At 52.9% G+C, this 26,285-nt stretch overlaps 1 protein-coding gene, 2 long non-coding RNA genes and 1 other non-coding gene across 6 annotated transcripts in view; 2 read left to right on the top strand and 2 right to left on the bottom strand.

Moving 5' to 3' along the window:
- SLC25A25 (solute carrier family 25 member 25) overlaps positions 1–16,230 on the top strand; it is a 34,007-nt gene extending 17,777 nt beyond the window's left edge. For 2 of the 3 annotated variants that reach the window (XM_069580099.1, XM_069580100.1), the window contains exons 2-10: positions 8,414–8,540; positions 8,631–8,718; positions 9,692–9,803; positions 11,079–11,237; positions 12,472–12,624; positions 12,969–13,076; positions 13,176–13,343; positions 13,926–14,076; positions 14,179–16,230. In XM_069580099.1, coding sequence (XP_069436200.1) covers positions 8,414–8,540; positions 8,631–8,718; positions 9,692–9,803; positions 11,079–11,237; positions 12,472–12,624; positions 12,969–13,076; positions 13,176–13,343; positions 13,926–14,076; positions 14,179–14,363 — 1,251 coding nt within the window. In that variant the 3' untranslated portion in view covers positions 14,364–16,230. Of the gene's footprint in view, positions 1–5,750; positions 6,076–8,413; positions 8,541–8,630; positions 8,719–9,691; positions 9,804–11,078; positions 11,238–12,471; positions 12,625–12,968; positions 13,077–13,175; positions 13,344–13,925; positions 14,077–14,178 lie in introns of those variants that run through there. The other variant, XM_069580101.1, reaches the window with a different exon arrangement.
- On the bottom strand, positions 3,075–7,184 carry LOC138435435 (uncharacterized). Its single transcript, XR_011255105.1, has 4 exons — positions 6,961–7,184; positions 6,570–6,727; positions 6,061–6,278; positions 3,075–4,928 (listed from the first exon to the last, which is right to left on the bottom strand). It is a non-coding gene; the product is annotated as an uncharacterized lncRNA (long non-coding RNA).
- A 2,614-nt stretch (positions 16,231–18,844) lies between the features above and the next one.
- On the top strand, positions 18,845–25,986 carry LOC138435431 (uncharacterized). Its single transcript, XR_011255102.1, has 3 exons — positions 18,845–19,123; positions 20,306–20,326; positions 25,928–25,986. It is a non-coding gene; the product is annotated as an uncharacterized lncRNA (long non-coding RNA).
- On the bottom strand, positions 22,641–22,713 carry TRNAG-CCC (transfer RNA glycine (anticodon CCC)). The gene has a single exon. It is a non-coding gene; the product is annotated as a tRNA-Gly (tRNA).
- Positions 25,987–26,285: the final 299 nt, after the last annotated feature.

The following is a 26,285-nucleotide window of genomic DNA, read 5'->3' as shown; positions in this document are numbered from 1 at the left end:
AATAAAGGAAGGGCAGAGGTGAGATTTCACTCTAGTCTACTTGGAACTTTGCCCTCTACTGCCTCGCCTTCCCTTAAGAAAGCCACGGGGACTACTCCTGTTCTGTTCAGGATTAGAACCAAAAGGCTGCTTGGCTGTGATTTCTCCCGCCTGAGGTAGCAATGCCGGGTCCACCTCCTGAGCCTTGGTTACTTTGAATTTTTTCTCCTTTCTCAAGGTGAAAATCAACTAGAGAAAGGAAGGAGAGTCTGCCCTATGCGTGGCACACTGTAGAGTCCAGAAAAGGTTCTACGGGGTTGAATTGCTGCATTTATGAAACAGATGTTCACGTTTTCTTTGCTCAGTGGGAGGGACCTTTTTTTTTTTTTTTTAATTTATTTCTTTGCCTGCCCTGGAGCTTAGTTGCGGCATGCAGGATCTTCAATTGAGGTATGTGGGGTCTAGCTCCCTGACCAGGGATCGAACCCAGGCCTCCTACATTGGGAATACGAAGTCTTAGCCACTGGACCACCAGGGAAGTCCCGGGAGGGACTTTTGATGACGCGACTTTTGCCGTAGTTGCAGGTTAAGCAATGAGAAAAATCTTTAGTCTGTGCTCAACCACTGGCAGCAGGGGTCTGAGTGTCTGTACTGTGCCTGAGGCATGACAGGTGTCGCTCTCTACCTTTCAGTCATTTTAGAGGCACTTGGAAATGGCTGCAGGGTTATCTGTTGGAAGGAACTTTTATCTCCAGACCTGCTTGCCTACAGTCAAGGGATTATGGGATTGACTGGCTCCCTTTTAAATTCACCCACTTTCTACTTTAATAATTAACTGTTCCATTTCCCAGACTCATACTGACTGGCACCCCTTGCCAGCTCTCCCCCCTCCGCCTGGGCTGGCTGGCATTAGAACTCTGTTCTGAACAGCTTCTTTCCTGACCTACAGAATTGGGAGCAAGGCTGGCTGGAATGTAAGACCCATCCCTCTCACTGGCACTTCTCCCCAAAAGCGACATGAGTCAGCTGGCTGGGGCTCGGGGGAGCCCCAAGAGGGAGGTGGATCAGCCGGTTTGGTTTGAAGCAAGCAGGAAAGCACACCTGGGCAGTGTGGACCCTTTAAAGGCAGATAACTAAGAACTGGAGTAGCAGTTCAGCAGTGTGTCCTTTTCCAGCACAGCTGCTCTTGTAGAGGGTTGAGGGTTGTGATCTTTGGCTGATGGGGCCTGGCTCGCTGTTTCTCTGTCATTCTCTCAGGCAGAGGCTGCTACAACTGCATGGAAACTGGTGGAGACATTCACTTTGGTTCTCAGGCTTCTCAGTTTCCCAGCATTGCTACTCTGTTTAATTCTCACTTCCCTCTTTTAAATATGTCTGCTAGTGAGTCAGGTTCCTGCAAGTTTTTATTCTAGGAACTGTTCCAGTTTCCACCGTTTATCTTTGTCTTCCAGTTGATCTGCAGTTTGGGAAGAAAGCCTTTAGTCTGGAGTGGGAGGTACCCCAAGCTGCATTCAAGCTTTCAGATCCTGAGGGGCTGTCTCCTCAGAAGCTCAGAGAATTTTTGCTCATTGTGTGTCTAATTGCCAAGTGCAGACAGGTTTCATTGGAAACCCGCTCCATGGGCTGTCATGGCAACCCGATCGTCAATCGACACTGCAACCGCAGCAGCAAATGAGGCTCTGAGAGCCTTACGGGTGGGCGGGGCTAGAGTAGCCGGATGCTGGCAAGGCTCCTTCGCATATTAATATTTGGGGCTTGGTCTGAGTCATCAGAGGGGGGCGGCGGAAATGCTTTATGAGCTAATGCCACACTCCCAAAGGTACTCTACTTGCCCTGTTCTTACTCATGGTATTCCAGCTCTTGTGGGAAGCACCTGTTTCTCTGGTATGAAACAGTAGTAGAACAAGGAAAGCCTGTGGGGTCGGCGCATTGGCAGGTCTGAAGGTGAGAAGATGCTCGTGAGAGGAAGTGCAGATTAAGGGAAATGAAATAGCACTGAATTCTCAGGGGGCGGGAGTGACTGTTGTCATTTCCCAGGACCAGTTGTTAGAGGAATGGACTTTGGAAGAAAGGAGACAAACATGGATCTGGGTCACAAAATTAGAGCAGGTAAAGAGAGCATAGAAGGCAGGAGGGGGAGAGTGCATTACACTCATGGGTTCAGAAACGCTTGGGGCCGGTGTCAAACATCCTGCTTTATGAACCCCTTTTTTTGGCCATGCCACCTGACATGTGGGTTTCCATGGTGGCTCAGATGGTAAAGAATCTGCCTGAAATGCGGGAGACCCGTGTTCAATCCCTGGGCTGGGAAGATTCCCCTGGAGAACTGAATGGCAACCCACTCCAGGGTTCTTGCCTGGAGAATCCCAGGGACAAAGGACAAAACTGCAGGCTGCAGTCCATGGGGTTACAAAGAATCGGACACAACTGAGTGACTACACTTTCACTCTCGCGTGACGTGTGGGATCTTAGCACCCCAACCAGGGATTGAACCCGTGCCCCCCGCAGTGGAAGCAGAGTCCTAACCACCAAACCGCCAGGCAGATCCCGAGCCCTGCTTTATTCTTCTTCCTTATTTGTATTTCCCACGTGTGTGTTTAGCACTGTAACAGGTAGAGTTTCTTGTGGCTTTTTTTTTCTTAGCTAAGGCTAAAATTGCTCCCCCATACCTGCCACCTCCCTTGTGAGGTCCTGCTCATTGTAATGCTCAGGGTCAGGCTGAGGAAGTGTTCTTTCGAAACTGAATTCTAAAATCTCTTAATGGCAGTGTCAGGCTTGGGTGCTGATTTACGTGGCTGTTGTAACAAGAGCCGGGCCCCGGGTGAGCCTCAGCCCCGCTGCCAGCTGACTCTGGGGCCTGAGCAAAGCAGGTGGCCTCTCCTGGTCTGATTCTTCTTCTCAGAGATTAAGAGGTCACCCCAGGGCCCCTCTGGAGCCCAGTGTCTGTCATTCCAGGGAAAGAATATTTGCCTTGGAACTCCAGGTGCCTGGAGGTCTCAACTAGGAAGTTGCCATTTCTGTGTGACAGAAGAACTCTGCATGACCTGTGCAACTCAGGGGGGTGGATGGTTTAAATAAATAAGCAAACACCAGTGTACGTTTGTCCAGTGAAGACATTCTGTTGGACATGAACACGGTTGCAAAACAGAAATACATTGCAGCTCTTTTTTAAGAATAACATTGGAATAGAATTAATATAAGCGTTGTTAAGATCACATCTTGACAAGCACAGGTAGAACTTTTCAGAGAACATTTCTGACCCAGCTGGTACCATTGGTCTGTAGAATGATGAGCTCTGTTATGATCAGGAAGATTCCATTCTGTTTATTGTAGAAGATAGTTGCCCTTGTTTGATAATGCTTTTTAAATTTATTTTTTAAATTATGAAAATATGATAACACATTTACAGGAGATTTGGAAAATATACAACAAGTTACATATAGATCATTTCTTTTATGTTAAATATTGATTTCATTTTCATATGACTTTGTTTTCAAATCTCTTTTCAGGTGTGTAAATATGTCATAAAACTCAGTGGTAACAAACAAACAAAAAAAAGCCCTCAATGGTACAGTTATGTTTACCACCATTATTTGAAAAACATAGTTTAGTAGAAAATGAACATCTCCAATTTAACAACTTATTCGTTCAGTCAAAATATTTGCCATTTTGTATTGGAAGGATTATAGTCATCATTGAAATGAGACACTTCAACAGATCTGTGTAATTTGTTTTCATTTCAGAAGCACACATGAATAGTTTTAAAAAGGAAGATCAGCAGTTAAAGTTCAGCTCTTTTTTTTAATAAATGTGAACTTCCTTTAAAATAAAAGTAATAATACAGTATCTTGTTGAGGTAGACAAAATGCCCTGAGGACTCTTTATTTGCAGACACTTGGGAAACCAAACCTAAGGTCTTCATTGAGAATGGTCATGTTTGTTCCTTGGGGTCTTAGAGCCCTGCCAAGTATGATTCATTCATTCAGAAACTGCTTCTATCAGGCACCTTCCGTGATCAAGGCAAGGGCTCATTCCAGACAAGGAGGTATAATAGCCCTGCCTTCAGGGACCCCAACAGTAGAGATAAGATATATGTTAAAATAGCTCTAAAGCAGAACATTCTGGGTTGGGTGGGTTAACAGACAACTGAGTGACTTGGATTTAGGTGGAGGCTGAGGCGGCATTTGCCCAAATAATCCTGAGCTGCCTCTGAGTACATCATTGGATCCACCCAAGTGAATGGATAAAACAGTCCAAGGCCTGTTTTTACAGACTAACCCTGAGATCTCTTTAGAAGGGCTGAAACATGGGGTCAGCCAAAAAGTTCTTTCGGGTTTTTCTGTAGCCTCTCACGGGAAAGCCAAATGAACTTTTTGGCCAATCCAGTAATATAAGTTACTAAAATCTGTTATATACTGATGTATATAAGCATCAGCATCTTGTTTTCAGAACCTTTTTCAAGTTCTTAACAAAAAGATTTTTAGTGAATTTAAGAAGTTCCTTTCACTTCTGTGGATCAACAAATGATAAAAATCCATTTTTAACCCATCCTGGTAGTGAGGGTTTGTCTGTATTAGGAAGTAGCACGCTGTAGATGGAACAAGGCGAGACAGATTCCTTTTTCATCTCTGTGACGTGGGCTCTTCCTCTGCAGCACGAATCTGACAACTTCAGTGCGAAAGGACGAGGTGGAGGTGGTGGGGTGGCCCTTAAATAAAAATCAGATCTTGACTCTCCAGGACCTGAGATTTTTTTTTTTTTCCCCTCATCCTCACCTCATTGTTCTAGGGCAGTGTTGTTCAGAAGAACTTTCTGTGGTGATGGAAATGCTCGGTGAATCCATGTGACTGTCAAGCCATGCGACCCATGCAGAAGGAAGTGAATTTTTCATTTCATTTTGATTTATTTAAAATTGAGGATTTCCTTGGTGGTCCAGTGGTTAAGACTCCCTGCATTGGAGACAAGGGTTCCATCCCTGATTGGGGAACTTAAGATCCCCACATGTTGTGGTGCAACCAGAAATAAATTAATGAAAATAAATAAAATTGAAAAACTTCTGTGTTGAGCAGCACGGTTCTAAGCTGAAAAGCTCCAATCCACTGAACTTTGGAGCGTTCTGAGTGAACGTGGACTCTGAAGACTACTTCCATGGGTCCTGAGTGAGGCTCAGGCTGACCCTAGATTGGTGCTGCTAAGGAGTCCCCCCCAGCACAATGACCTTAGCCCAGGGTGTCCTCTTCCTGCCCCCTCCCCCCCAACGTCAGCCTCTCCACACTTGGCGGGGTCTCCAGGCAAAACCCACAGAAGGGGTGCTCATGTGCAAGGTGGCCTGGGAAAGAAAGGTCCCTGGAGCCAGCCAGGTCAGGAGCAGCTCCGGGACAGATGAATGAGCCCCCCTACAATCCCATGGGACCCCTCCCAGCATCTCCCCACCACCCCTGACTTTCTGCCCTCACAGCTAAACTGGACCCATTCAGTGAGCCCTGATTTAATCTCTGCCTCCACTAATTTTTCTGCTGGAAATGATTTACTAAAGGGAGAAAAATACGGTATTGTGTGACGCGTTTGGGGACCTTGTGGAAAAAAACAGGCCAAAGGCAGTTTGTTTGTTTGGAGGGGTTGGCAGCTGGTGGGTGAAGGTTTGTTTGGGGGGCAGGGCCGAATGCGCTGCCTGACTCAGAAGGGTTAATCAGGGAGCTGGTGACGTCAGTCCTGATCTTTATCCCCTGGCACTGGGGCAGTGCCCGCCTCCTCACGGGGCTGTGTGCTCATTGGCTGTTGGCTGGAAGTACAGTGAGCAGACTCTTTTTTTCAATTAAGCCAAAGGGCAGGGCCGAGGCAGCCAATGACAGCTGCGCCCCAGCATATCTTGTGCGAGTGTGCCGGGGCCAGGCAGCATTCCCGGCGTCCACGCCGCCTGAAGCAGCTCCCGCCAGCATGCTCTGCCTGTGCTTGTATGTGCCCCTCATCGGGGAGGCCCAGACCGAGTTCCAGTACTTCGAGTCCAAGGGGCTTCCCGCCGAGCTGAAGTCCATCTTCAAACTCAGCGTCTTTATCCCCTCCCAGGAGTTCTCCACCTACCGCCAGTGGAAGCGGGTCTGTACCGGGACGCAGGAGGCAGGCAGGCGGGCACTTCCTCACCGTTGACTCAGCGAAGGCCCGAGCTGGTAGAGGGTCCCATGCCTCCAGCTCGCTTGATTTCCAGCCACGCCAGTTTCTCCCCAGCAGGCGCATGACTGTAGCCGGCTGCAGGGCTGCGTCACTGGAGAGACTGGCTCTCATGTGACTTCCAAGGGAGGCTGGAATTATAGGGGAGGCACTCGTGGAAGAGGGAAAGGAATTTTCTTGCGGAGAGTGGGTGCGGGGCAGTGCAGGGCCAGAAAGTGGGGGCGTGGTCTGGCTGCTGCGGGGGTCTTTCTCTGAGCTGGGGGGAGGGGAGAGGTCCCTCATTGGAGGTACAGGAGTTGGAACTGTGGCTGCAGAGGCTAGAAGTGACAGGACTGTGCTCTGGGTGAAACAGACCAATGGGCAGGGGTGAGGGGACCTTCCTAGGGGGTCTCTTTGGAGCCGGAGGCAGCAGAGATCATTACCATTTTAAATACGGGGAAACAGCTACAGCGTCTGAGAGGGTCGCCTCCTCCTACAGGGACACCCCAGCTTCGCCAGTCAGCAGACCCCTCGCTGTCCCCTGGTTCTCGAGGTGGCAGTGGCGGTCAGAGTGTGCGCAGGGGGTGATGACGTACTTATCCTAGGAAGGAGACCGGACTAGGGTAGAAGCGAGGGTTTAGACTGTTTTGAAACCAGCTGCATGAGCATGTTCTTGGGTTGTCGGTACCCCGGCACCCACCCCAACAAGTCACATGGATCACACTGGTGCCCGAGCAACGCAGATCCCAGCGAGCTTCGTTCCTCGCGTTCGCCTCCTCCCTAAATGACTTGCAGGTTCTACTTCCACTCCTCTCGTAAAGCTAGGGTGATTACCTGTATGTCATCTGTGTCATTCTTGGTGGAGAGCAGAAATGCCTGCAGGAAGTTAACCCGAGTCCACGGAGTTGATAGAACATGTACCAGCGTCTGTCTCACATTCCAGTCACACCCCCGAGCTGGTCTTTGGATCATGTTAAGTGACACAGTATCTGGAGAGAACCAGCTAGCCAATGATCCATCAATTTCCAAATCCACCGGCTCAGAAGACTTGGAAACCCACAATGGTTTGTGGATAGAGGATGTTATTTCCCGCTGAGAGAATTGGGCAACGCAAGGAGACTCTGCCCATTTTCTTTAGATTTTTCGGCCCTAGTTTTGGGGTGTTGCTGGGTTGGAGTGACTCATGTGTATTCCCCACCTTCTTGAGATTAACCTTTACAATGGCAGCAGGCTCTCTCAATAGGGAGGTGACTGGAATCCAACAGGCCTGGCTTGAATGCCGCCTACCACTTCCCTACCTGCATGACCTTGGATAAATTCCTTGGCCTCTCAGAACTTCTGTTTCAGACTCTGAAAAGTGAGGGAAATGCCAGCCCCCCACCTCTTAGAGATATTTGCAAGGATTCATCGGGTTACTCAAGGTAAAGCATTTAGCAGAACCTGGGGTGCAAGCCAAGTGCTTGTGCTTTTGTGGGAAACTTCCAGTTGCTGAGCATCCAAAATGGGCTACAGCTGCTTGAACCAAGCTCATCTCTAAGCACAGGTGGACCCTCACTGCCAAGGAAAGGGTCTCTTAAAGCCCCCTTGGCTTACCGAACTATTCCTGAGTCAAGCTGCCCTGCTTTCCAGGGCCTGGTTAATAAGGAAGCTGAGGTTGGTTACAGCATCTGGCTCCCCCGAGATCTGAGACAGTCAGCGCCTTCAAGCACAGGCCCAAAAATAGTTCCTGTGGGTCGTAGCACTTCCCCAGCCTCCAGAGTTCTCTCTGACGGTGTCTCCACCAAGCAGGCCTTGGCAGGGGCCAGCTCTGCCCTGTACCTTTACCCGGGTCACCCCCGACTGTTCTTTGGCCAGTGCCACTGTTAAGAATAAAAGCGCAAGGTGCAGAGTTTCTGCTGAAATCTGGGGCTCCGGGGCCACCCCACATGTGGGCAGAGGGCACGTGGGTCTGAGGCCTGGCTCCAGGGACTAACCTGGTGAAACCAGAAAGGCTCAAGCCCGCCATTGTCGGCCCCTGTCTGAAGGGCTTCTCTCAGGGACTGATTTTTTCCCTTGTCAATCGCGAGGGAAGCACGGCGGGCTCTCGGCTGGGTTCTGGCCGGCCCTCGGCTGGGTTCTGGCCGGCTTTCGGGCATCCAGGCGGTGACCCTGGGAATGGAGGAGGGGCAGTGTCTCGGGTCACCGGGCCAGCTCGTGGATGAGCAGTTGTTTTCCTGAGGACGGGGCACCACAGGCGGGAGAAGCTGGTGTTTGAGCCCAGGGACAAAACCTTTCTTTTCTTTTCTAGAAAATTGTACAAGCTGGCGACAAAGACCTCGATGGGCAGCTAGACTTCGAAGAGTTCGTCCACTATCTCCAAGATCACGAGAAGAAACTGAGGCTGGTGTTCAAGAGTTTGGACAAAAAGAATGATGGTGAGCATTGTCCCCAGGGCCAGCAGCTGCCCGGCAGTCCTGGGCCTCTGCGCCAGGCTGGCCCCAGCTTCACGGCCTTTGTTGTTCCAGGGCGGATCGATGCCCAGGAGATCATGCAGTCCCTGCGGGACTTGGGGGTCAAGATATCTGAGCAGCAGGCAGAAAAAATCCTCAAGAGGTGAGTGCATGCGTAACCAGCCCCTGGGTTTGCTTTAACAAAAGTGTGACGAAAGAAAGATTCTTGGACTCGCTCCGCAGTGCCATTCATTGTATTAACCCTTTTTCCATGAACTTTGGCTCCTGGTGGTTGGAAGGGATGAATAAGTAACCCCTCCCAGAGACCAGCCGCTCCCCAGGGTCCAGGTCAGCTCCCAGTGGAAGAATTGCAAATCCCCTGGCAGGGTGCCCAACGCCAGCCACTCTCAGAGACTAGTGGGGAGATTTCAGTAGGTGAAAGGCGAGCAAGGAACACTCTTCTCTGGCTGGTCGTGCAGGGAGGGGCAGGGCTCACAGGGCCGCCCTCCAGTGAGGGGAACCTCCTCTTAACTTCACACTCAGATGCACTGCCCCAGGCAAATGGCGATCCTAGGCGCTGGGAACTCCCACCAGAGCAGCCCTGCAGTCGCCTCCTGTCCTCCCCAGCCTCCTTAAGTCCCGGGGGGTCCAAAACCAGCTGGCAGGCTGGTAGGAATGCAGCCCCTGGCCCTCGCTCCCCTCACCTGCAGAGCGCGTCCTCACGCCATGCTGTGCCGTGTGCTCACCTCACTAACCTCCGCTCAGAGCACTTACTTGTGTTGTTTCTCCTCTCTCCTCTGCATCCTCCTTTTGTCTGTCTGTCAGAATACGAACGGGCCACTTCTGGGGCCCTGTCACCTAGTAAGTATCTATGTCACCCTGGGGACCTCTTCCTGCCTCCTTAACTTCTGTGCCTGATCAGATCGGGGTGCTCATGGGCCATTACATCCCTGTGTCTGTGCCAAGTGGGGTGTGGAGCCACCTGGCCCCTTCTCCTCCGGGGCAGGGGCACCTTCCGTGGTTTCCCGGTGGCCACGCGCCTGCCCTCGGCTCCCCAGGAGGTCGGGGCGGGGTGGGGGTTGCGGCTGACAGGTGGGGCCTGCGTCCACTTGGGTGACCGTGCGTGTGTCTCACAGCATGGACAAAAACGGCACGATGACCATCGACTGGAACGAGTGGCGAGACTACCACCTCCTGCACCCCGTGGAGAACATCCCCGAGATCATCCTCTACTGGAAGCACTCCACGGTGAGCCCCGCCTCCCAGGGCCGGAAGGCGGTCTCTTCTTCCCCCGTCCAGAGGGTCCCGTCCGCCCAGCATCAGCCCCCATCCTGCTGGGGGTTCCTGGCCTGCCCCCTCTTCCGCAGCAGGGCTGTTCACTCCTCTGCCAGCCCTCCAGGTGCTCCCTCCGTCTCCCACGTGCCAGCCAACCTAAACGGCCCCGCCCATTCCCCAAACACGGATTCCCTCTGCCAGAAAGGGTACCCTCCTGTCGCCCCCATTGCTGCCCAATCTTCAGGGTCCACCCCTCTTGCTGAGCCCTCTGGTTTTCTCAAAGCCTCCTGGGGGGCCGTGGGAGCTACCCGGTAAAGAGCAAATAGCCGAGCTGTTAAGTGTCTTCCCCCTCCCCCACCCCAGTTTTTGTGTCATTTCCCTCTGTGGCAAAAGAATGCCTCCCCACTGCCACACACATACAGCTCTTTCACCTCTGATCAGAGGCACACAGCACCCTCACTGGTGGTGGCCCTGTTGACCCCCCTGCCTGCGTGCCCCCTCCGTGCACAAGCATCCCTTTCTGCTCCTCCTTGCTGAGTGCCCCCTGGTCACAGTCCTAGCACCATCCCATGCCACCAGCTCTAAGAGGGGAGGCCACAGGCGCCCCTTCTCCTCCGTCTCCCTCAGTGCCCTCAGGGGATGCCTGGCATCTTTGTGGGGTGAAATTAAGTGGGCACGTCATAGGTAGGAGCCGGCTGCCCCCCAGGCTGGGCCTGTGCCCCCCGGGCTTGGAGCAGAGCTGACTCTGCCAGCCACCCCAGGAGAGAGGGCGCCTCTCAGGCAGCACAGCCCTCTCGTGTTTGCAGAAGCCTTGCATAACGCTCTGCCGGCGCGATCCGGTTACTCTTCGGGTTTCAGAAGAATTTTTACCCCGGTTACACATCGTGTTTCAGAAGAATTTTTACCCCCGACTTGATCCTTTGAGCACAGCCAGCCTGGCAATCCTCAGCTGAAATGCCTTTGTAAGCTGTTCTTGCAGGAGCCCCTGGTGGCATCTGGACGGGCTGTCCTCCTGGTTTTGTACCCGCATTTTTCCAGCTCTGCTTTCAGACCCTAACCTCGGCCTCTCTCTCCAAGGCCACAGACGGCTCAGAGCTTTGCCACCTCCACAGGGTGGGGGTGGGGGGTGTGCAGAATGGTGGTGGTTCCATTTTAGACAGTGGAAGGCAGTAGACCTAGCTGGCGGCGGTCGTTCAGCCAGAAGCTTTGGGAGCCTGCTTGATTTATTGGTGTTGGCGTTCCTCACAGATCTTTGATGTGGGTGAGAATCTGACAGTCCCCGATGAGTTCACGGTGGAGGAGAGGCAGACGGGGATGTGGTGGAGGCACCTGGTGGCCGGCGGTGGGGCGGGGGCCGTATCGAGAACCTGCACGGCCCCCCTGGACAGACTCAAGGTGCTCATGCAGGTATGTACGCAGGAAGACGGGCCCTGAGCCGCCTGTTTCCTCCTTGGGGTTCTTTGGTCGGTTGGCTTCCCTGCCCTTGTCTGGGGCCCTGCTCTGGGCCCATACCTTTCTTAAATCAGATTGGAGTTATTGCTCCAACCAGGGTGACATTAGATCCTGGCCCAGGTGACCTTTTGCGCATTGCTGATCTAATTTTATCTGAGGCTCTTAAGCCAGGAGTCACATTACAGGGCTGTAATGTGGGCAGCTGACCCCAGTGAGAACTGGGGTGTGGCAGGAACCTGTCACCTTATGTACATCTTATGTAGACCACTGCATGGGGGGCTGTGCAAGCTGATCCTCACCTGGCCCAGATACTAGTTCCCTGGCTGAGTGCCCGATTCCAAGTCCACAGGGCAGAGATAAGCTGAACGCACGTCAGGGGCAGGGTTGTGAAATCGACCTGCCTGAGGACACACCACTGGACTTCAGTGTCATCTGAACAGTGGCCAGTCACCCTCTTGTTCCCTGGCTGGTGTTCTGGCATTTTTTAATGCCAGGAACCCTGCTCAGAAAAGGTGTCAGCCTCTCCCTGCCTCCTTTCTCTGCCTCGGTTCAAGGTCTATGGACAGAAGAAGGTGCCAAGTTAGGGAGATGGAGTGGTTTGGGCAGAGGAGCTCTGGGCCTGGGACCTGATCTGGGGTCCCTCCCTCCCATCTGGGTGACCATGAGCTCTTCCCTTCACTCCCAGGACTTCTATTCCTCTGGAAACTAAGAGGCTCAAACCAATTGCCTCGTCAGTTTGTTTTTCTTCCCCAAATCCCCGAGAATGCTGTAGAGATGAAAAGCTGTCCTTGGGTGAAATGACTAGGCTGGGAATGCATTCAGTTAATGGGAGTAGGAGAGGGGTCGTGGGTAGGGGGCACATGGATTGGCTGGTCTGATGATGGTTGAACCTTATTATGGGTTCATGGAAGCTCCTCTGTACTTTTATATACGCTTGAAAGTTTTTCCATAATAAAAAGTTCAATGTTTTTTAAGTGGTCCTCATGGAGGTGTAAGAGGTGTTTAGCACGGTGTTGGGATATAAACATTGGGTGCACAGCAAAAAGTCTGGTTGGACCCACAGCCAGTGCTGAGTCGGTCTCAGGCACAAGACGGCAGAGCCTTGCCTGCCGACCTCCCATCTTAGTTCTTGGTCAGACGACGGTGGCTCCCTGTGGCTCCTCCTGACCTCTTGTCCTTCCCTCCCCAGGTCCACGCCTCCCGCAGCAACAACATGTGCATCGTGGGTGGGTTCACCCAGATGATACGAGAAGGAGGAGCCCGATCACTCTGGCGGGGCAACGGCATCAACGTCCTCAAAATCGCCCCCGAGTCAGCCATCAAATTCATGGCCTATGAGCAGGTGAGGACCCGGCTCTCCAGGGAGAGTCGCCCATTAGCACCTGCATCCTGAACGCCCCCTGGGACAAGCTCCCTGCCCTGCTGATCCCTGGAACCCGGAGCCAGGCCTTGAACCTGAGGGACAGCCGGGCCAGGTGGGGGATGGAGGGGCCTGGGTCTGAGCCCCGCCTGCCCCACTAGCCTGTTCCACTGGGGGCCAGTGCCTGCCTTCTCTGGGCTGCTTCGAAAGCCCAGGGGACACCAGGTCTCAGTTAAACCTGATCGGCTCCGGGAGGACGGGCGGGGCAGCAACAGGTGTGCTGGTCTCCAGCAGAGGGGTTTCAGTTTGTTGGCTCCTTATTTCAGATCAAACGTCTCATTGGGAGTGACCAGGAGACTCTGAGGATTCACGAGAGGCTTGTGGCAGGGTCCTTGGCAGGGGCCATCGCCCAGAGTAGTATCTACCCGATGGAGGTGAGGGCCACGTCAGTGCTGGGGCGGGCAGCCCGTGTGGAGGTGGGTGGGCGGACTGGGCCCTACTCAGGCTTCCATCACCCGCCCTGGGCTCTGCAGGTCCTGAAGACTCGGATGGCCCTGCGCAAGACAGGCCAGTACTCGGGCATGCTGGACTGTGCCAGGAAGATCCTGGCCCGAGAGGGCGTGGCCGCCTTCTACAAAGGCTATGTCCCCAACATGCTGGGCATCATCCCTTATGCTGGCATAGACCTGGCCGTCTATGAGGTGAGGCCCCCTGGAGGATTCAGGCCCCTTGAGCAGCAGGAGAGATTCAGAACCCCCCCTCCTGGCCATGTGTCATCCCTCCCCAGTACCCCCTCCCCGCGTTGTCTCCTTCCAAATTCCTTTGTCCCTTGCAAGGGGTTTCCTGCCACACCGCCTGCCCATGGCAGCCCCCAGGGTCTGTACCCCAGGGGCTTGGCTGACAGATCTGGAGAGCGCGGTGCCCGGAGGGCTCCCTGGCCCCCTGCAAGCTCCAGAGCACAGGGGTCCAGCCCTCCGAGGAGAAGGGGTTGCTGCGCCTGCTTCCTCCCCCCCTACCATCCTATCTGGGAATCCCCAGTGACAGCAGAAATAAAGGGCAGGCCAGTCAGGAGCTCAGCCAGCCCCCAGGGCGAGCCCAGGCCAAGCGAGTTGGGTTACTGTGGCCTTGCGGATCCCATCCATGTGACTGGGCAGCGCCTCCTATGTGGATCCGATATCTACCCCCAGCCGCCAACCCCCCCAGTCTCTCCCTGCCTCTCAGGCTTTTCCCTCCTGGGGCCTGCAGGCACTTCAGCTCATCCCCGCCCCGCTGTACCCTTGCAGACGCTCAAGAATGCCTGGCTGCAGCGCTATGCAGTGAACAGTGCAGACCCTGGTGTGTTTGTGCTCCTGGCCTGTGGCACCATGTCCAGCACCTGTGGCCAGCTGGCCAGCTACCCACTGGCCCTGGTCAGGACCCGGATGCAGGCCCAAGGTAAGGCTAGTCGGCCCCCAGGGCCCCATCTCCCCTGGGGCAGGTTGGGATGTAGCGAGGAGCCACCAAAAGGCCCCTGACGGGTGGCCTCTCTCACTACAGCCTCCATGGAGGGCGCTCCTGAGGTGACCATGAGCAGCCTCTTCAAACAGATTCTGCGGACCGAGGGGGCCTTTGGCCTGTACCGGGGGCTGGCCCCCAACTTCATGAAGGTGATCCCAGCCGTGAGCATCAGCTATGTGGTGTATGAGAACCTGAAGATCACCCTGGGCGTGCAGTCGCGGTGACAGGCGTGGGGCCAGCTGCCTGCGCAGACTCGCTGATCCCAGGCTCCCAGCCCTGGGATGTGTAGCCATCTCATTCTGTGAATGTACCAACACTACGCTGACTGAAGCCAAGCTGTGAAAACCCTGGGGTGCACCCGCAAGTTGGGGGGGACAGAGCTGGCAGGCCCACCGGGTGCGTCCTGCTGACCCCGGCCCACCCGCGTGTCCATTCCAGGGAGGACCTGTGAGTGTTCCTCAGGGCCCAGGGCTCAGCAGGACATGGGCCCGAGCGCGTGGGGGCTGAACGCTGCCCAGGGTTGCCTGCAGAAGAGCAGGGCTGGGAGGCTGGCTTCATCCTCCCGTCGCATCCTCGCAGCCGGGCCATTGGCGCGGGCCGTCTTCTGGCCTGCTGAGCGTCTTCCCCAGGGGGCCCACTTCGCTTCCTTCCTCGCTGCTGTTGTCAATGGTAGGAAGAGGGCCCCCTGCCCTCTCCCCACGCTGCTCCTCTCCCCTCAGTCCATGGGGAAGGGTAGTTGTATCTGAAACCTGAGCCCAGCTTCCCAACCAGCCACTCTGCCGCTGGCTGGCTGGTGCAGGGAAGAGGGCTTCCAAGCTGCCCAGCAGGCAGTCACCTGGATGCACGTGTGCATGACGGGGGGCCAGGCTGCCTGGCATCCTGGCGCATGGCTTCACAGGTCCTGGAACCCAGAGGGCCTCTGCTCCCTGCTGCTGAGGGGGGCTCATGAGGCTCTGAGCTGGGCCCGGACTCTGTCAGGACTGGCACCAGCTCAGAACCAAGTCCCTCTGCCCCACTGGCATGAGGGCAGTGGGCATCGTGTCAGAGCAGGAAGGGCCATGTCTGCCCTGCGTCTGCATGCTCTGGCAAGAGAAGGAAGAGGTGTTCAAGGCCTTAATAATTACGTATCGTTGGAAGAAGGGTTTTGTTCAGAAAGAGAAGCTGAACAAACATGCAGGTTCTGGTCTTCCAGAAGGAAGACAGAGAGCCAATGGCTTGGCTGACCGCATTTAAGTCTGTTTCTGACGCCCCTGGGGACTTGCATCTGATCCCCACGGGGGCCAAGTGGGACCACTTCACATTCCGCTGATGCAATGTGTCACACTGCTTGGAGCCTATTTATTTTGTATTTATTTGAACAGAGTTATGTCCTAACTATTTTTATAGATTCGTTTAATTAATAGCCTGTCATTTTCAAGTTCATTTTTTATTCATATTTATGTTCCTGGTGGATTGTACCTTCCCGGCCCCCATGAGGTGAGGTGGGGAGAGGAAGCAGGGGGCCGTGGGCGTGACCCTCGTGCCTGTCCAAAGAAAGGCAAAGAAGGCAGAAGGGCCCTGACCGCAGAGAGACAGGCCCTTGGCAGGTTAGGGGGAGAGGGGGCCAGCACCCAGGAAGCCTTAGGAGCTGAAGGTTTGATCAGGGGGCGGGAAGAGGGAGGGAAACTCCCACTCCGTTGAAGATGGAAGTCCAAATCATTTCTTGGACTGGGGAGGGATTTCTTTATTTTCCCCCCTTTTTGAAGGATAGGGCAGTGAGGTACCTATCACTGTGAGTTTGGGGGTGAGGGCCAGAGGAGAAGGCCACTAGCTCCCCCCACCATCCCCTGTGAAGCGGGCTCCCTCTGTCCCGGCCACCACCCCCCCAGCCCACTCCCCCCCTGCTCAATAATGCTGGTCTCCGTGCACGTGCACGGCCACACTCACCGGAATGGCCCGATGAGGACAATTCAAATATGATGCAAAGATCAATGCAAAAATTACTGTTATATATAAGTAGAGTTGTAACTGGAATTGGTGACAAAGCAAATTAAGAAAGAATTGGGAGTTGTCATCAAAAACAGCCTTCTAATAAAGTTGTTTAAGAGCTGATGACAGAGTCATGGTTTTGCTGACCTGGGCTTGGGTGGCACAGGGCTGTTTCCTCGTTAGAATGTTGTGTCACTCAAGTCCCTTCAGTCGTGTCCGACTCTCTGTGACCCCGTGGGCTGTAGCCCACCAGGCTCCTTTGTCCATGGGATTCTCCAGGCAAGAATACTGGAATGGGTTCGCATTTCCTTCAGGGGATCTTCCTGGACCGGGGATCGAACCCGCATCTCCTGCCCTGGCAGGTGGATTCTTTACCGCTGAGCCACCAGGGAAGCCCACGTGTTAAGAGTACAAATCCATTTGTCTCTTCAGAGGACATGAGAAAACTTTGCCCTCCCCTCACTCAGAGCAGCTCCCCCTTCCAGGCTTCTCAAGGCACCCTCTCCTTAGAATGGGTGTTTGTTGGCTTTGGGGTGCTCTGACCGGTCGCCAGTGCCCCGGGAGTTCCTGCATCCGGGGGTCCTTCCTCGGCCCTCACCTGGTCCAGACTATCCAGGGCAGAGCTGATCCCTCAATGCTGCTAGAAGCCCCTCCTGACTCCTCTTCCTCTCAAACTTGCAGGCTGGCCCTCTCCAGCTGCAGAGTTGGTCCCTCTCCGTCCCTCTGGAGGGCCCCCCAACACTCTTTTTTGCTTTGTGGAAATGGAATGTTGGTAGCCGTACCTCCAGCATCTAAGACCGTGCCCAGTGCAAAGAAGTGTTCATTAAATAACTCCACACCCCAGTCCCCTAACAAGCCCTGGGTGCCACTGGTAGGGGTGGGGTGGGGCAGTGTACTATGAAGCAACTTAGAGAACGTGCCAGGGAGCTCTGGCTTTCAGAGGCTGTAAGGGGACACAAGAGTATGTGAAATGCGTATGCCACTTGTGCTGGGTTCAACAGGGACCACTCCACACCCCCCAAATTTATGTCCTTTGGGAACTTAAGACGTCGCTTAATTTGGAGACAGGGTTTTTACAGAAGTGATCAACTCACGATGGGGTGGGCCCTAAGTCCAAGGACTGAAGAAGAGGGAAATCGACGCGGAAGAGAGCGCCACGTGAGTGAAGGGCGTGATGAATGCACACTCAGACCCCAAGGGTTGCGGGCAGCCGCCTGAGGCGAGGGGAGAGGCGGCCACGCTTTCCGCCTCAGACCCTCCGGAAGGAGCCAAACCTGCCGCCGGGGGTTTCTGGCTTCTGGCCTCCTGCACTGAGAGAATTCCATTCCATTGTTTTCTGCCATCCAAGCTCTGGGTGGTTTGTTACAGCTAGGAAAGTAACACGCCACTGTCACCTTGTTACCAGGGCAACGGGGATAAACCATTTCCCAACCGCTGGGCGCCCCCACCTGGCCGCCCCATCCAGGCTTCTCCTTGGGATGGTAGACGGGTCCCAGTTCCCAGGTGCTCCATCCCACTCACTGGGAGAGCGGCTCCTCCAGCACAGAAGTTCGTTTTGGGAGGCAGGTGACAATGTTGGTCACCAAGCCAACCTTCCTGAGGTTGCCTCCTTGTTCCTTCCTCCCTCCTTCCAATCTTAATTATTTAGTTGGCTGCCCCAGGTCTTAGTTGCGGCATGTGAGAGCTAGTTCCCTGACCAGGAATCGAACCCAGTGCCCTTGCTTTGAGAGCACAGTCTGGACCAGGGGAGTCTCCTCCATCCAGTCTTTAATCACATGTCACCTTCTTACAGAGGCTTTCCTTGGCCACCTTACAGGGGCAGCCCTGTTCCCTCCACAGCACAGTTCATTCCCCTCCCCATTTGTTTCTCTCCCTCGTACTCACCACCAACTAGAGGATCAACTTTCTCATATGCTGGTCCCAGTAGGTGTCCAGCACCCACTACAGGCCTAACAAGTAGTTCGTCATTGGATAAAATCCATGCACATGTGCTGTCGTGTGGGAGGCAGAATTACATCCCCTCCCAAAGACATGCACGTCCTAATCCCCAGAACCAGTGCATTAGGTGGCAAGGCAAACAAAGGCTAATTAAGGTAACAGATGGAATTAGGTTTGCCAATCAGCTGACTTTCAAACAGGGAGAGAGAGTAGCCTGGATTATCCAAGTGGACCCAAGATCACAAGATGCTTCCTTGTGGGAGGGGAAGGCAGGGAGAGAGCCAGGGAGATTGGACAAAGGACTCAGCCCGGGGCTGCTTGCTTTGAAGATGGAGGAAGGAGCCCTGAGTCAAAGATTCCTGTGGCCTCTAGAAACTGGAAAAGGCAAGGTCAAGCCTCCCAGAAAACCTCCAGAAGGAACGCTGCCTTGAGGATGACCTTGACTTTAGCCCAGTGAGACACACTCCAGAACTCTGACCTCCACACGCGCCTTGGGAGGGCTGTTGGGACGTTGAAACGAGACAGGAAACGGAAAAGGCCGGTCCTTAAACACTTGCAGTGCCCCAGCCCTATCCTGGATTCCAAACACGGAGTAATTTCCCCTAAATGCTTTTTCATTCCACTCCTCCCCTGCCTCCCCCCCACCACCCCCACCCCGGCCCCCGCTGAGGAGGTCTGGGATCTCTGGCTTTGGGGGCTGGGGTGGGAGGGTGGGGGGACCTGGCCCATGTTCTGGGCACTTCCTTCCTGGAGCGAGACCCTTTCATCTCAGTCCCGGGAGTGCCATAGCTGAGCTGCAGCTCTGTGCACACAGGGGACAAGGGCTGCTGCCGCCATGTCCCCATTTTACAAAGGTGGAAACTAAGACCCTGGAAGGGGCAGGGGCTTGCCCAGGGCCTCCCTGGGAACAGGTGACAAGACCTTGAAGCAGATCAGAGTGACCCACTCTGGCTGTGTGCTTGGGGGTGAAGATACGGCTGGCCCTGCCCCCACACGAGGCCTGGCAGCCTTGGACCCACTCCACGACTCACCTGAGGGGAGCTTCACTGAGGGGCAGGGGCTCCTTGCCTGACCTCAGGTAGGTGACACCTGGTCCCTGGCCACTCTCCCTGCCAGGAGGCCCCAGAGAGCTGGGGGAAAGTGAGGCAGGGCTGTGCTTGAATCCTGGTACCTGGCAGTGTGATCTCAGGCAAGTTTCATGCCTCTCTGAGCCTCAGTTTCCTCATGAGGAAGATGGGCAAGGTATTTGCCTTTCAGCTCAGGGCCAGGTGGAACGCCAGATTCATCCAAAGGGCAAATGTTGGGAATTCCCTGGAGGTCCAGGGGTTAGGGCCCTGCGCTCTCAATGTGGAGGGCCCAGGGTTCAATCCCTGGTCGGGAAACAAAGATCCTGCAAACCACGACTCAGCTAAAACATACATATTCTTTTTCTTTTTAAAGGGCATAGGTTGAACCAAGATTCAAAACAGCTTTGCTGACTGAAGCCCCAAGCCCAGTTCTCCTCCTTGGTTCACGGCCAGGCTGCCCCCAGGCCCCATCTCATCAGTCCCAGTGGACTGGAATGTAGGGGAAGGGTGAGAGGAGGGGCAGCCTGCATGCCAGGCCCCACTGCCCAAGCATGGACCTTGGTCTCTGCTGCCCAGGGCCAGCGAGGAAGCAGGAGCAGACCAGCGAGGCCCGGCCAGAGGGGCTGGAGAGGCTGCCAGTGCTGGGTGGGAAGAAGGCCAGTGGGAGGGCAGCGATGCAGGAGGGCAGGGAGGAACCAGGAATGAGGAGACTGAGGCCAGAGGTGGGCCAGAGGGCTGCCCTAGGCCCCCAGGCCTCTCCAACTCTGAGTTTCCATAACACAAAGGTTGGCACTGGAGAAGGGGGAAGGGAGGTGCCAAGGAATGGTCTCTCTGGGCCTTTTGCCATCACCATTAAGCATGGTCCCTGTGGCCCCGGAGGAATGACTATCTCCACAGAAGCTGTGAAGGCCCTGAGCTGGCTCCACCCACACCCGCCAGTTTGGTGGGGGCCCCTGACTGCACCAAAGAGCCCAACCCCTACCCTGCATTTCTTTTTTTTTTAATGTGTGTCCATTTATTGATTGCTGGGAATACAGTTCATTGAGAATACACTGACACAGAGCCAGGGACTTGCCTCTGGCACTTGGCTCCCTGTAACCAGTTCTCTTCCCTGACTATACTGTAGTAAGGTTTAGTCTTCCTTGACTGTACTGTTCGTATTAGTGTCCTAATGACAGATTTTATTTTCCTAGGCTCCGAAATCACTGCAAACAGTGAGTACAACCAGGAAATTAATAAGACACCTCCTCCTTGGAAGAAAAGCTAGTCAAATCTAGACAGCGTATTCAAAAGCAGAGACATCACTTTGCTGACAAAAGTCCAAATAGTCAATACTATGGTTTTTCCAGAAGTCATGTACCAATGTGGGAGTTAGACCTTAAAGAAGGCTGAGTGTCAAAAAATTAATACTTTCCAATTGTGGTGCTGGAGAAGACTCTTGAGAGTCCCCTGGACTGCAAGGAGATCAAACCACTCAATCCTAGCGGGAATCAACCCTGAATATTTACTGGAAGGACTGATGCTGAGGCTCCAATATTTGGGCCACCTGATGCAAACAGCCAACTCACTGGAAAAGACCCTGATGCTGGGAAAGATTGAAGGCAAAAGGAGAAGGGGGAGGCAGAGGATGAGATGGTTAGATGGCATCACCAACTCAATGGATGTGAATTTAAGCAAACTCTGGAAGATATTAAAGGACAGAGGAGCTTGGTGTGCTACAGTCTGTAGGGTGCAGAGTGTTGGACACAGCAACTGAGCAACAAAAGGCCGCTGTTACAGATCGCCATAAACGTGGCGCCCCAAGACAGCACATATTCATTCCCGATAGATCTAGAGGCCGGAAGTCCAAAATCAACCTCAATGGGCTGAAATCTAGGTGTCCCACAGGGCTGCTTCCTTCCGGAGGCTCTCAAGGAGAATTCATTTCTTGCCTCTTCCGGCCTCTGGAGACCGGCTGCTCTCCTTGGCTTGTGACCTCTTCCTGGCGTCATTCCAGCCTCTCACTTCTGTTCTCACATCTCTTTAGTCAAAGCTCCCTCTGCCTCCATCTTATAAGCAGACTGTGATTACATTTAGGGCGCAGCTGGATAATCCAGGAAAATCTCTCCATCTCAAAATCATTAATTTAATCACATCAACAGAGTCTCTTTGCCACATAAGGTAATGCTCCCAGCTTTCAGGGATTAGGTCCTGGATATATTTGGGGGTCATTATTTAGCCCACCGCACCATCCCCACCCCCCGCCCGACTATCAGCCCTGTTCTCTGTTAGATGCTTCTGTCAGTCCAAATCCTTCCAATCCAACTGGTTAAATAAGTTAGGCAGCAGTGGCATACAGTGGAGCCGTCATTAGAAACAGTGAGGGAGAACGGTTGCTGATCTGGAATACATTGTGATCTGAATTTTTATTTAAAAAAAATATTTCTAGAGAGAGGAATATTATAATATACTGATTAAGGTCACTGTTTCTGGGCCCAGGAAATCTAGGTTCAAATCCTTCCTGTGCTATTTACTGTGTGACACTAAGCAATTCACTTAATCTGATGCCTCAGTTTCTTTATCTCTAAAATGGGAATACTTGTACTTACCTCAGAGAGATATCGAAAGGCTATGTAAAGTGCTTAAAACAGTGCTTTACACAGTTGTGGGGCCCACAAAATAGGCCCCATTTAACTGTTGGAGGGTTTTCCTTTGTAGCTCAGTCAGTAAAGAAATCCTGCAAGGCAGGAGACCCAGGTTTGATTCCTGGGTTGGGAAGATCCCCTGGAGAAGGAAATGGCAACCCACTCTAGTATTCTTGCCTGGAGAATCCCATGGACAGAGGAGCCTGGCGGGCTGCAGTCTATGGGGTCACAAGAGTCAGACACGACTGAGCAACCAAACCACCACTAACTGTGGGGTACATCTGTTGTTGTTCAGTTGCTCAGTTGTGTCCAATCTGCGACCCTATTGATTGACTGCAACATGCCAGGCTTTCCTGTCCTTCACCATCTCCCGGAGCTTATGCACTCATGTCCATCGAGTCGATGATGCCATCCAACCATCTCATCCTCTATCATCCCCTTCTCTTCCTGACTTCAATCTTTCCCAGCATCAGGGTATTTTCTAATGAGTTGACCCTGCACATCATGTGGTCAAAATATTGGAGCTTCACCGTCAGCATCAGTCCTTCCAATGAATATACAGGCTTGATTTCCTTTAGGATTGACTGGTTTGATCTCCTTGCAGTCAAAGGGATTCTCAAGAATCTTCTCCAACATTTACATATAAATACTTATGTGTAAAATATAAATTATATGTAAAAATGTAAGATATTTTATATCTCTATATATACACATAGTAAATGCAGCCTACAAAAATATAACTAGAAGGCTATTCTCCAAAAAGAATGTTTTTAAGTTTTTCTTATTGTATTTATTTTTAAAATATTTATTTATTTGGCTTTGCTGTGTCTTAGTTACAGCACACAGGATCTTCACTGTGGCATGCAGGATCTTTGAACTCTTAGTTGCAGCATGTGGGATCTAGTTCCCTGACCAGGGATTGAACCTGGGCCTCCCTAATTGGGAGTGAGGAGTCTTAGCCACTGGACCACCAAGGAAGCCCCCAGAATTTTTTAAATTGTTTTTTAAAATTTTAAATCTCAGTGATGGGTCTATAAATAATTGGTATCGTATTTTTGCTTCTCTGCAAGATCTGTTTATGCACAATACACGGTTATTTGTATAATAAAAATGAAATTTTAAAATTTAACAATCTAACAAAAAAAAGCAACCCAGAATCCTAATGTTTAAAGCCTCTGCTGTGGCTCTCTCTCCCTGGGGAGCCCTCCTGATCTGCACAGTCTCACGATCTGCACAGTCTCACGACTCTCCCCTTCTTACTTCCTGGAGCTCTTGTCTGGAAACAGTAGCTCTCAGCTGTGAACTGCAGCCCAGATGGAAACATAGCTGGAGTGTGCTCTGAGAAGAAACAGCAAACCTCACCGGCTGCAGAAAAATATCCCTCACCCATCAACAGGGCACATCAACTTTGTGCAACCTTCCCATCCACGATTACAACAACCTCATGAAGGGTAATTGACCTCCAAGGGCTTGCCCAAGGCCACAGAGTTCCCACCTCAAACCTGCTGCTGCCACCACCGCTACAGGGCACTCGCCATGACCTGAGCTAGACCAAAATGGGGCAAGGGTTCCTGGCTTGCAGTTCTTACCCGAGACGCGTGATTCTCCCTACCCATTCATCTTCAGACCCTTGCATATTAACTCCACTTTTGTTGTGTTGTGTTAGTCGCTCAGTCCTGTCCGACTCTTTGTGACCCCGCGGACCGCAGCCCACCAGGCTCCTCTGTCCATGGAATTCTCCCAGCATGAATACTGGAGTGAGTTGCCATGCCCTTCTCCAGGGAATCTTCCCTACCCAGGGGTCAAACCCAGGTCTCCTGCATTGCAGGCAGATTCTTTACCGTCTGAGCTACCCAGGAAGCCCGTTTTACAGTTGGGCAAGTAAGAGTCCTTGCAGAAGGAAGATGGCCCAAAGATGCAACCCCAGAATTGGCCACAAGGTGGCAGCACCAGGCCTTGTGACCTGCTCCTCTAGACTGCATCCTCTCACGGCCCTCTGGTGATTATGGGAAAAGGTGACTGAGGCAAGGTTGGCACCTCTGGGGGGAATACTCTGACAGAAGCAGGACTCGGGGCCTCTTGCATTGGTGGCCTTGCGTTGACTGGCCATTATCCAGCCCCCGTCACAGCGAAGTCCCGGTTACAGGGAAGTCCCTGTCACAGGGAACTTCTAATCAGTGGTTCTAAAAGTCCAAGGACTTTTCAACAAGGTGACCATTTAGTGGAGGTGGGTGAGGATAGGAGGGTATGGACAGGCTCTCTGCCTGCAGCAACCTCAGAGATGAACCCCAGTGAGGAGTCAGGCTTGTATCCGAAGGATGGCTGCTTTGTCATTAACCGTATCTTCCCTCTGAGAAACGCAAGATCAGAAAAAAACATCTCTGTGAACACGAGGAGAGGGGTGGCGATGAGCAGCTGGGGTCTGGCCTGCACCACGGGGTCTCCTTAACTAGGCCAGGCCTCCCGAGGACGCCAAGGCTGGGAGACTCAATCACTGGATACAGAAGGAGGAGCAGAAAAGGTAGGGAGCACAGGGTGGGGCTGTAAGACTTGAGACCCTCCTTGGGCCACAGCATCATGGACTGAAGGTGGCCGTCTTATCCCAAGCAGGTCACATCCAACGCTTCCTTTGGTGATTCTGCGATTGAGACAGAGAAAGGCCAGCCAGCCTCCTTGAACAGCTGGGAAAGTACCAAGTAACTCCGGGCGGGTGACGTGGAAAAGGCCATCTGTGAAGAGGACTCTTTTGTTGACCATGATGGCTACTCCATTTCTTCTGAGGGATTCCTGCCCGCAGTAGTACATATAATGGTCATCTGAGTTAAATTCACCCATTCCAGTCCATTTTAGTTCGCTGATTGCTAGAATGTCGACGTTCACCCTTGCCATCTCTTGTTTGACCACTTCCAATTTGCCCTGATTCATGGACCTGACATTCCAAGTTCCTATGCAATATTGCTCTTTACAGCATCGGATCTTGCTTCTATCACCAGTCACATCCACATCTGGGTATTGTTTTTGCTTTGGCTCCATCCCTTCATTCTTTCTGGAGTTATTTCTCCACTGATCTCCAGTAGCATGTTGGGCACCTAATGACCTGGGGAGTTCCTCTTTTGGTATCCTATCATTTTGCCTTTTCCTGTTCATGGGGTTCTCAAGGCAAGAATACTGAAGTGGCTCGCCATTCCCTTCTCCAGTGGACCACATTCTGTCAGACCTCTTACCATGACCAACATTCAGAAAACAAAGATCATGGCATCTGGTCCCATCACTTCACAGGAAATAGATGGGGAAACAGTAGAAACAGTGTCAGACTTTATTTTGGGGGGCTCCAAAATCACTGTAGATGGTGACTGCAGCCATGAAATTAAAAGACGCTTACTCCTTGGAAGAAAAGTTATGACCAATCTAGATAGTATATTCAAAAGCAGAGACATTACTTTGCCAACTAAGGTCCATCTAGTCAAGGCTATGGTTTTTCCTGTGGTCATATATGGACCGTGAGAGTTGGACTGTGAAGAAGGCTGAGCGCCAAAGAATTGATGCTTTTGAACTGTGGTGTTGAAGACTCTTGAGAGTCCCTTGGACTGCAAGGAGATCCAACCAGTCCATTCTGAAGGAGATCAACCCTGGGATTTCTTGGGAAGGAATGATGCTAAAGCTGAAGCTCCAGTACTTTGGCCACCTCATGTGAAGAGCTGACTCATTGGAAAAGACTCTGATGCTGGGAGGGATTGGGGCCAGGAGGAGAAGGGGACGACAGAGGATGAGAGGGCTGGATGGCATCACTGACTCGATGGACGTGAGTCTGAGTGAACTCCGGGAGATGGTGATGGACAGGGAGGCCTGGCGTGCTGAGATTCATGGGGTCGCAAAGAGTCGGACACGACTGAGCAACTGAACTGAACTGAACTGAAGAGAAGGAAAGCGGGGAGGGGAAGGGATATATGAAGGCCTCCCCCAGCGCATCATGGCGCCCCTGGCCTAGTTCCTGCCCTGCTGCGGGAGGCTCTAGGGCCATCACAGGCCCCTTGGGGACTTAAAAGCCGATCAGTGACGGGGGAGCAGCATCCCGGCCAGCGGTGACTCTGGAGACCCGAACAGCTGTTGGCCCCTCAGAGGCGGCTCCCGTGGCTCCTCATCCCTCAGGGGTGTGACCTCAGGCCTCAGCTTCCCTCCTTCCTCCCACAGGAGCACTCCGCAGACTCGAAGACCCAGCCAGTGTTACAAGGGCAGATGCTCACAACGGGAACCAAACCAAGCAGGTAGCAGGCAGCGCTGCAGAAGCTGGGGCCGCTACCTCCCCACGTGGCGCGGTCTGCCTCTGGAGGGCTTAAGGTTGGTGCCGCCTCATCTGTTCAGTTCAGTCGCTCAGTCATGCCTGACTTTGCCACCCCATGGACTGCAGCATGCCAGGCCTCCCTGTCCATCACCAACCTTATTTGAACGTGTGCTAATATAAAGACCATGAATTATTTCTATGTTTTTAAAAAAATTAGAAAATTAAACTCTCCTGGGGGGTCTGAGGCAGTTGGCCCATCACTCCCTG

Source organism: Ovis canadensis, chromosome 3, assembly GCF_042477335.2.
Source record: "Ovis canadensis isolate MfBH-ARS-UI-01 breed Bighorn chromosome 3, ARS-UI_OviCan_v2, whole genome shotgun sequence".
NCBI classification, from domain to species: domain Eukaryota; kingdom Metazoa; phylum Chordata; class Mammalia; order Artiodactyla; family Bovidae; genus Ovis; species Ovis canadensis.
This window is presented reverse-complemented; position numbering and strand designations above follow the sequence as displayed.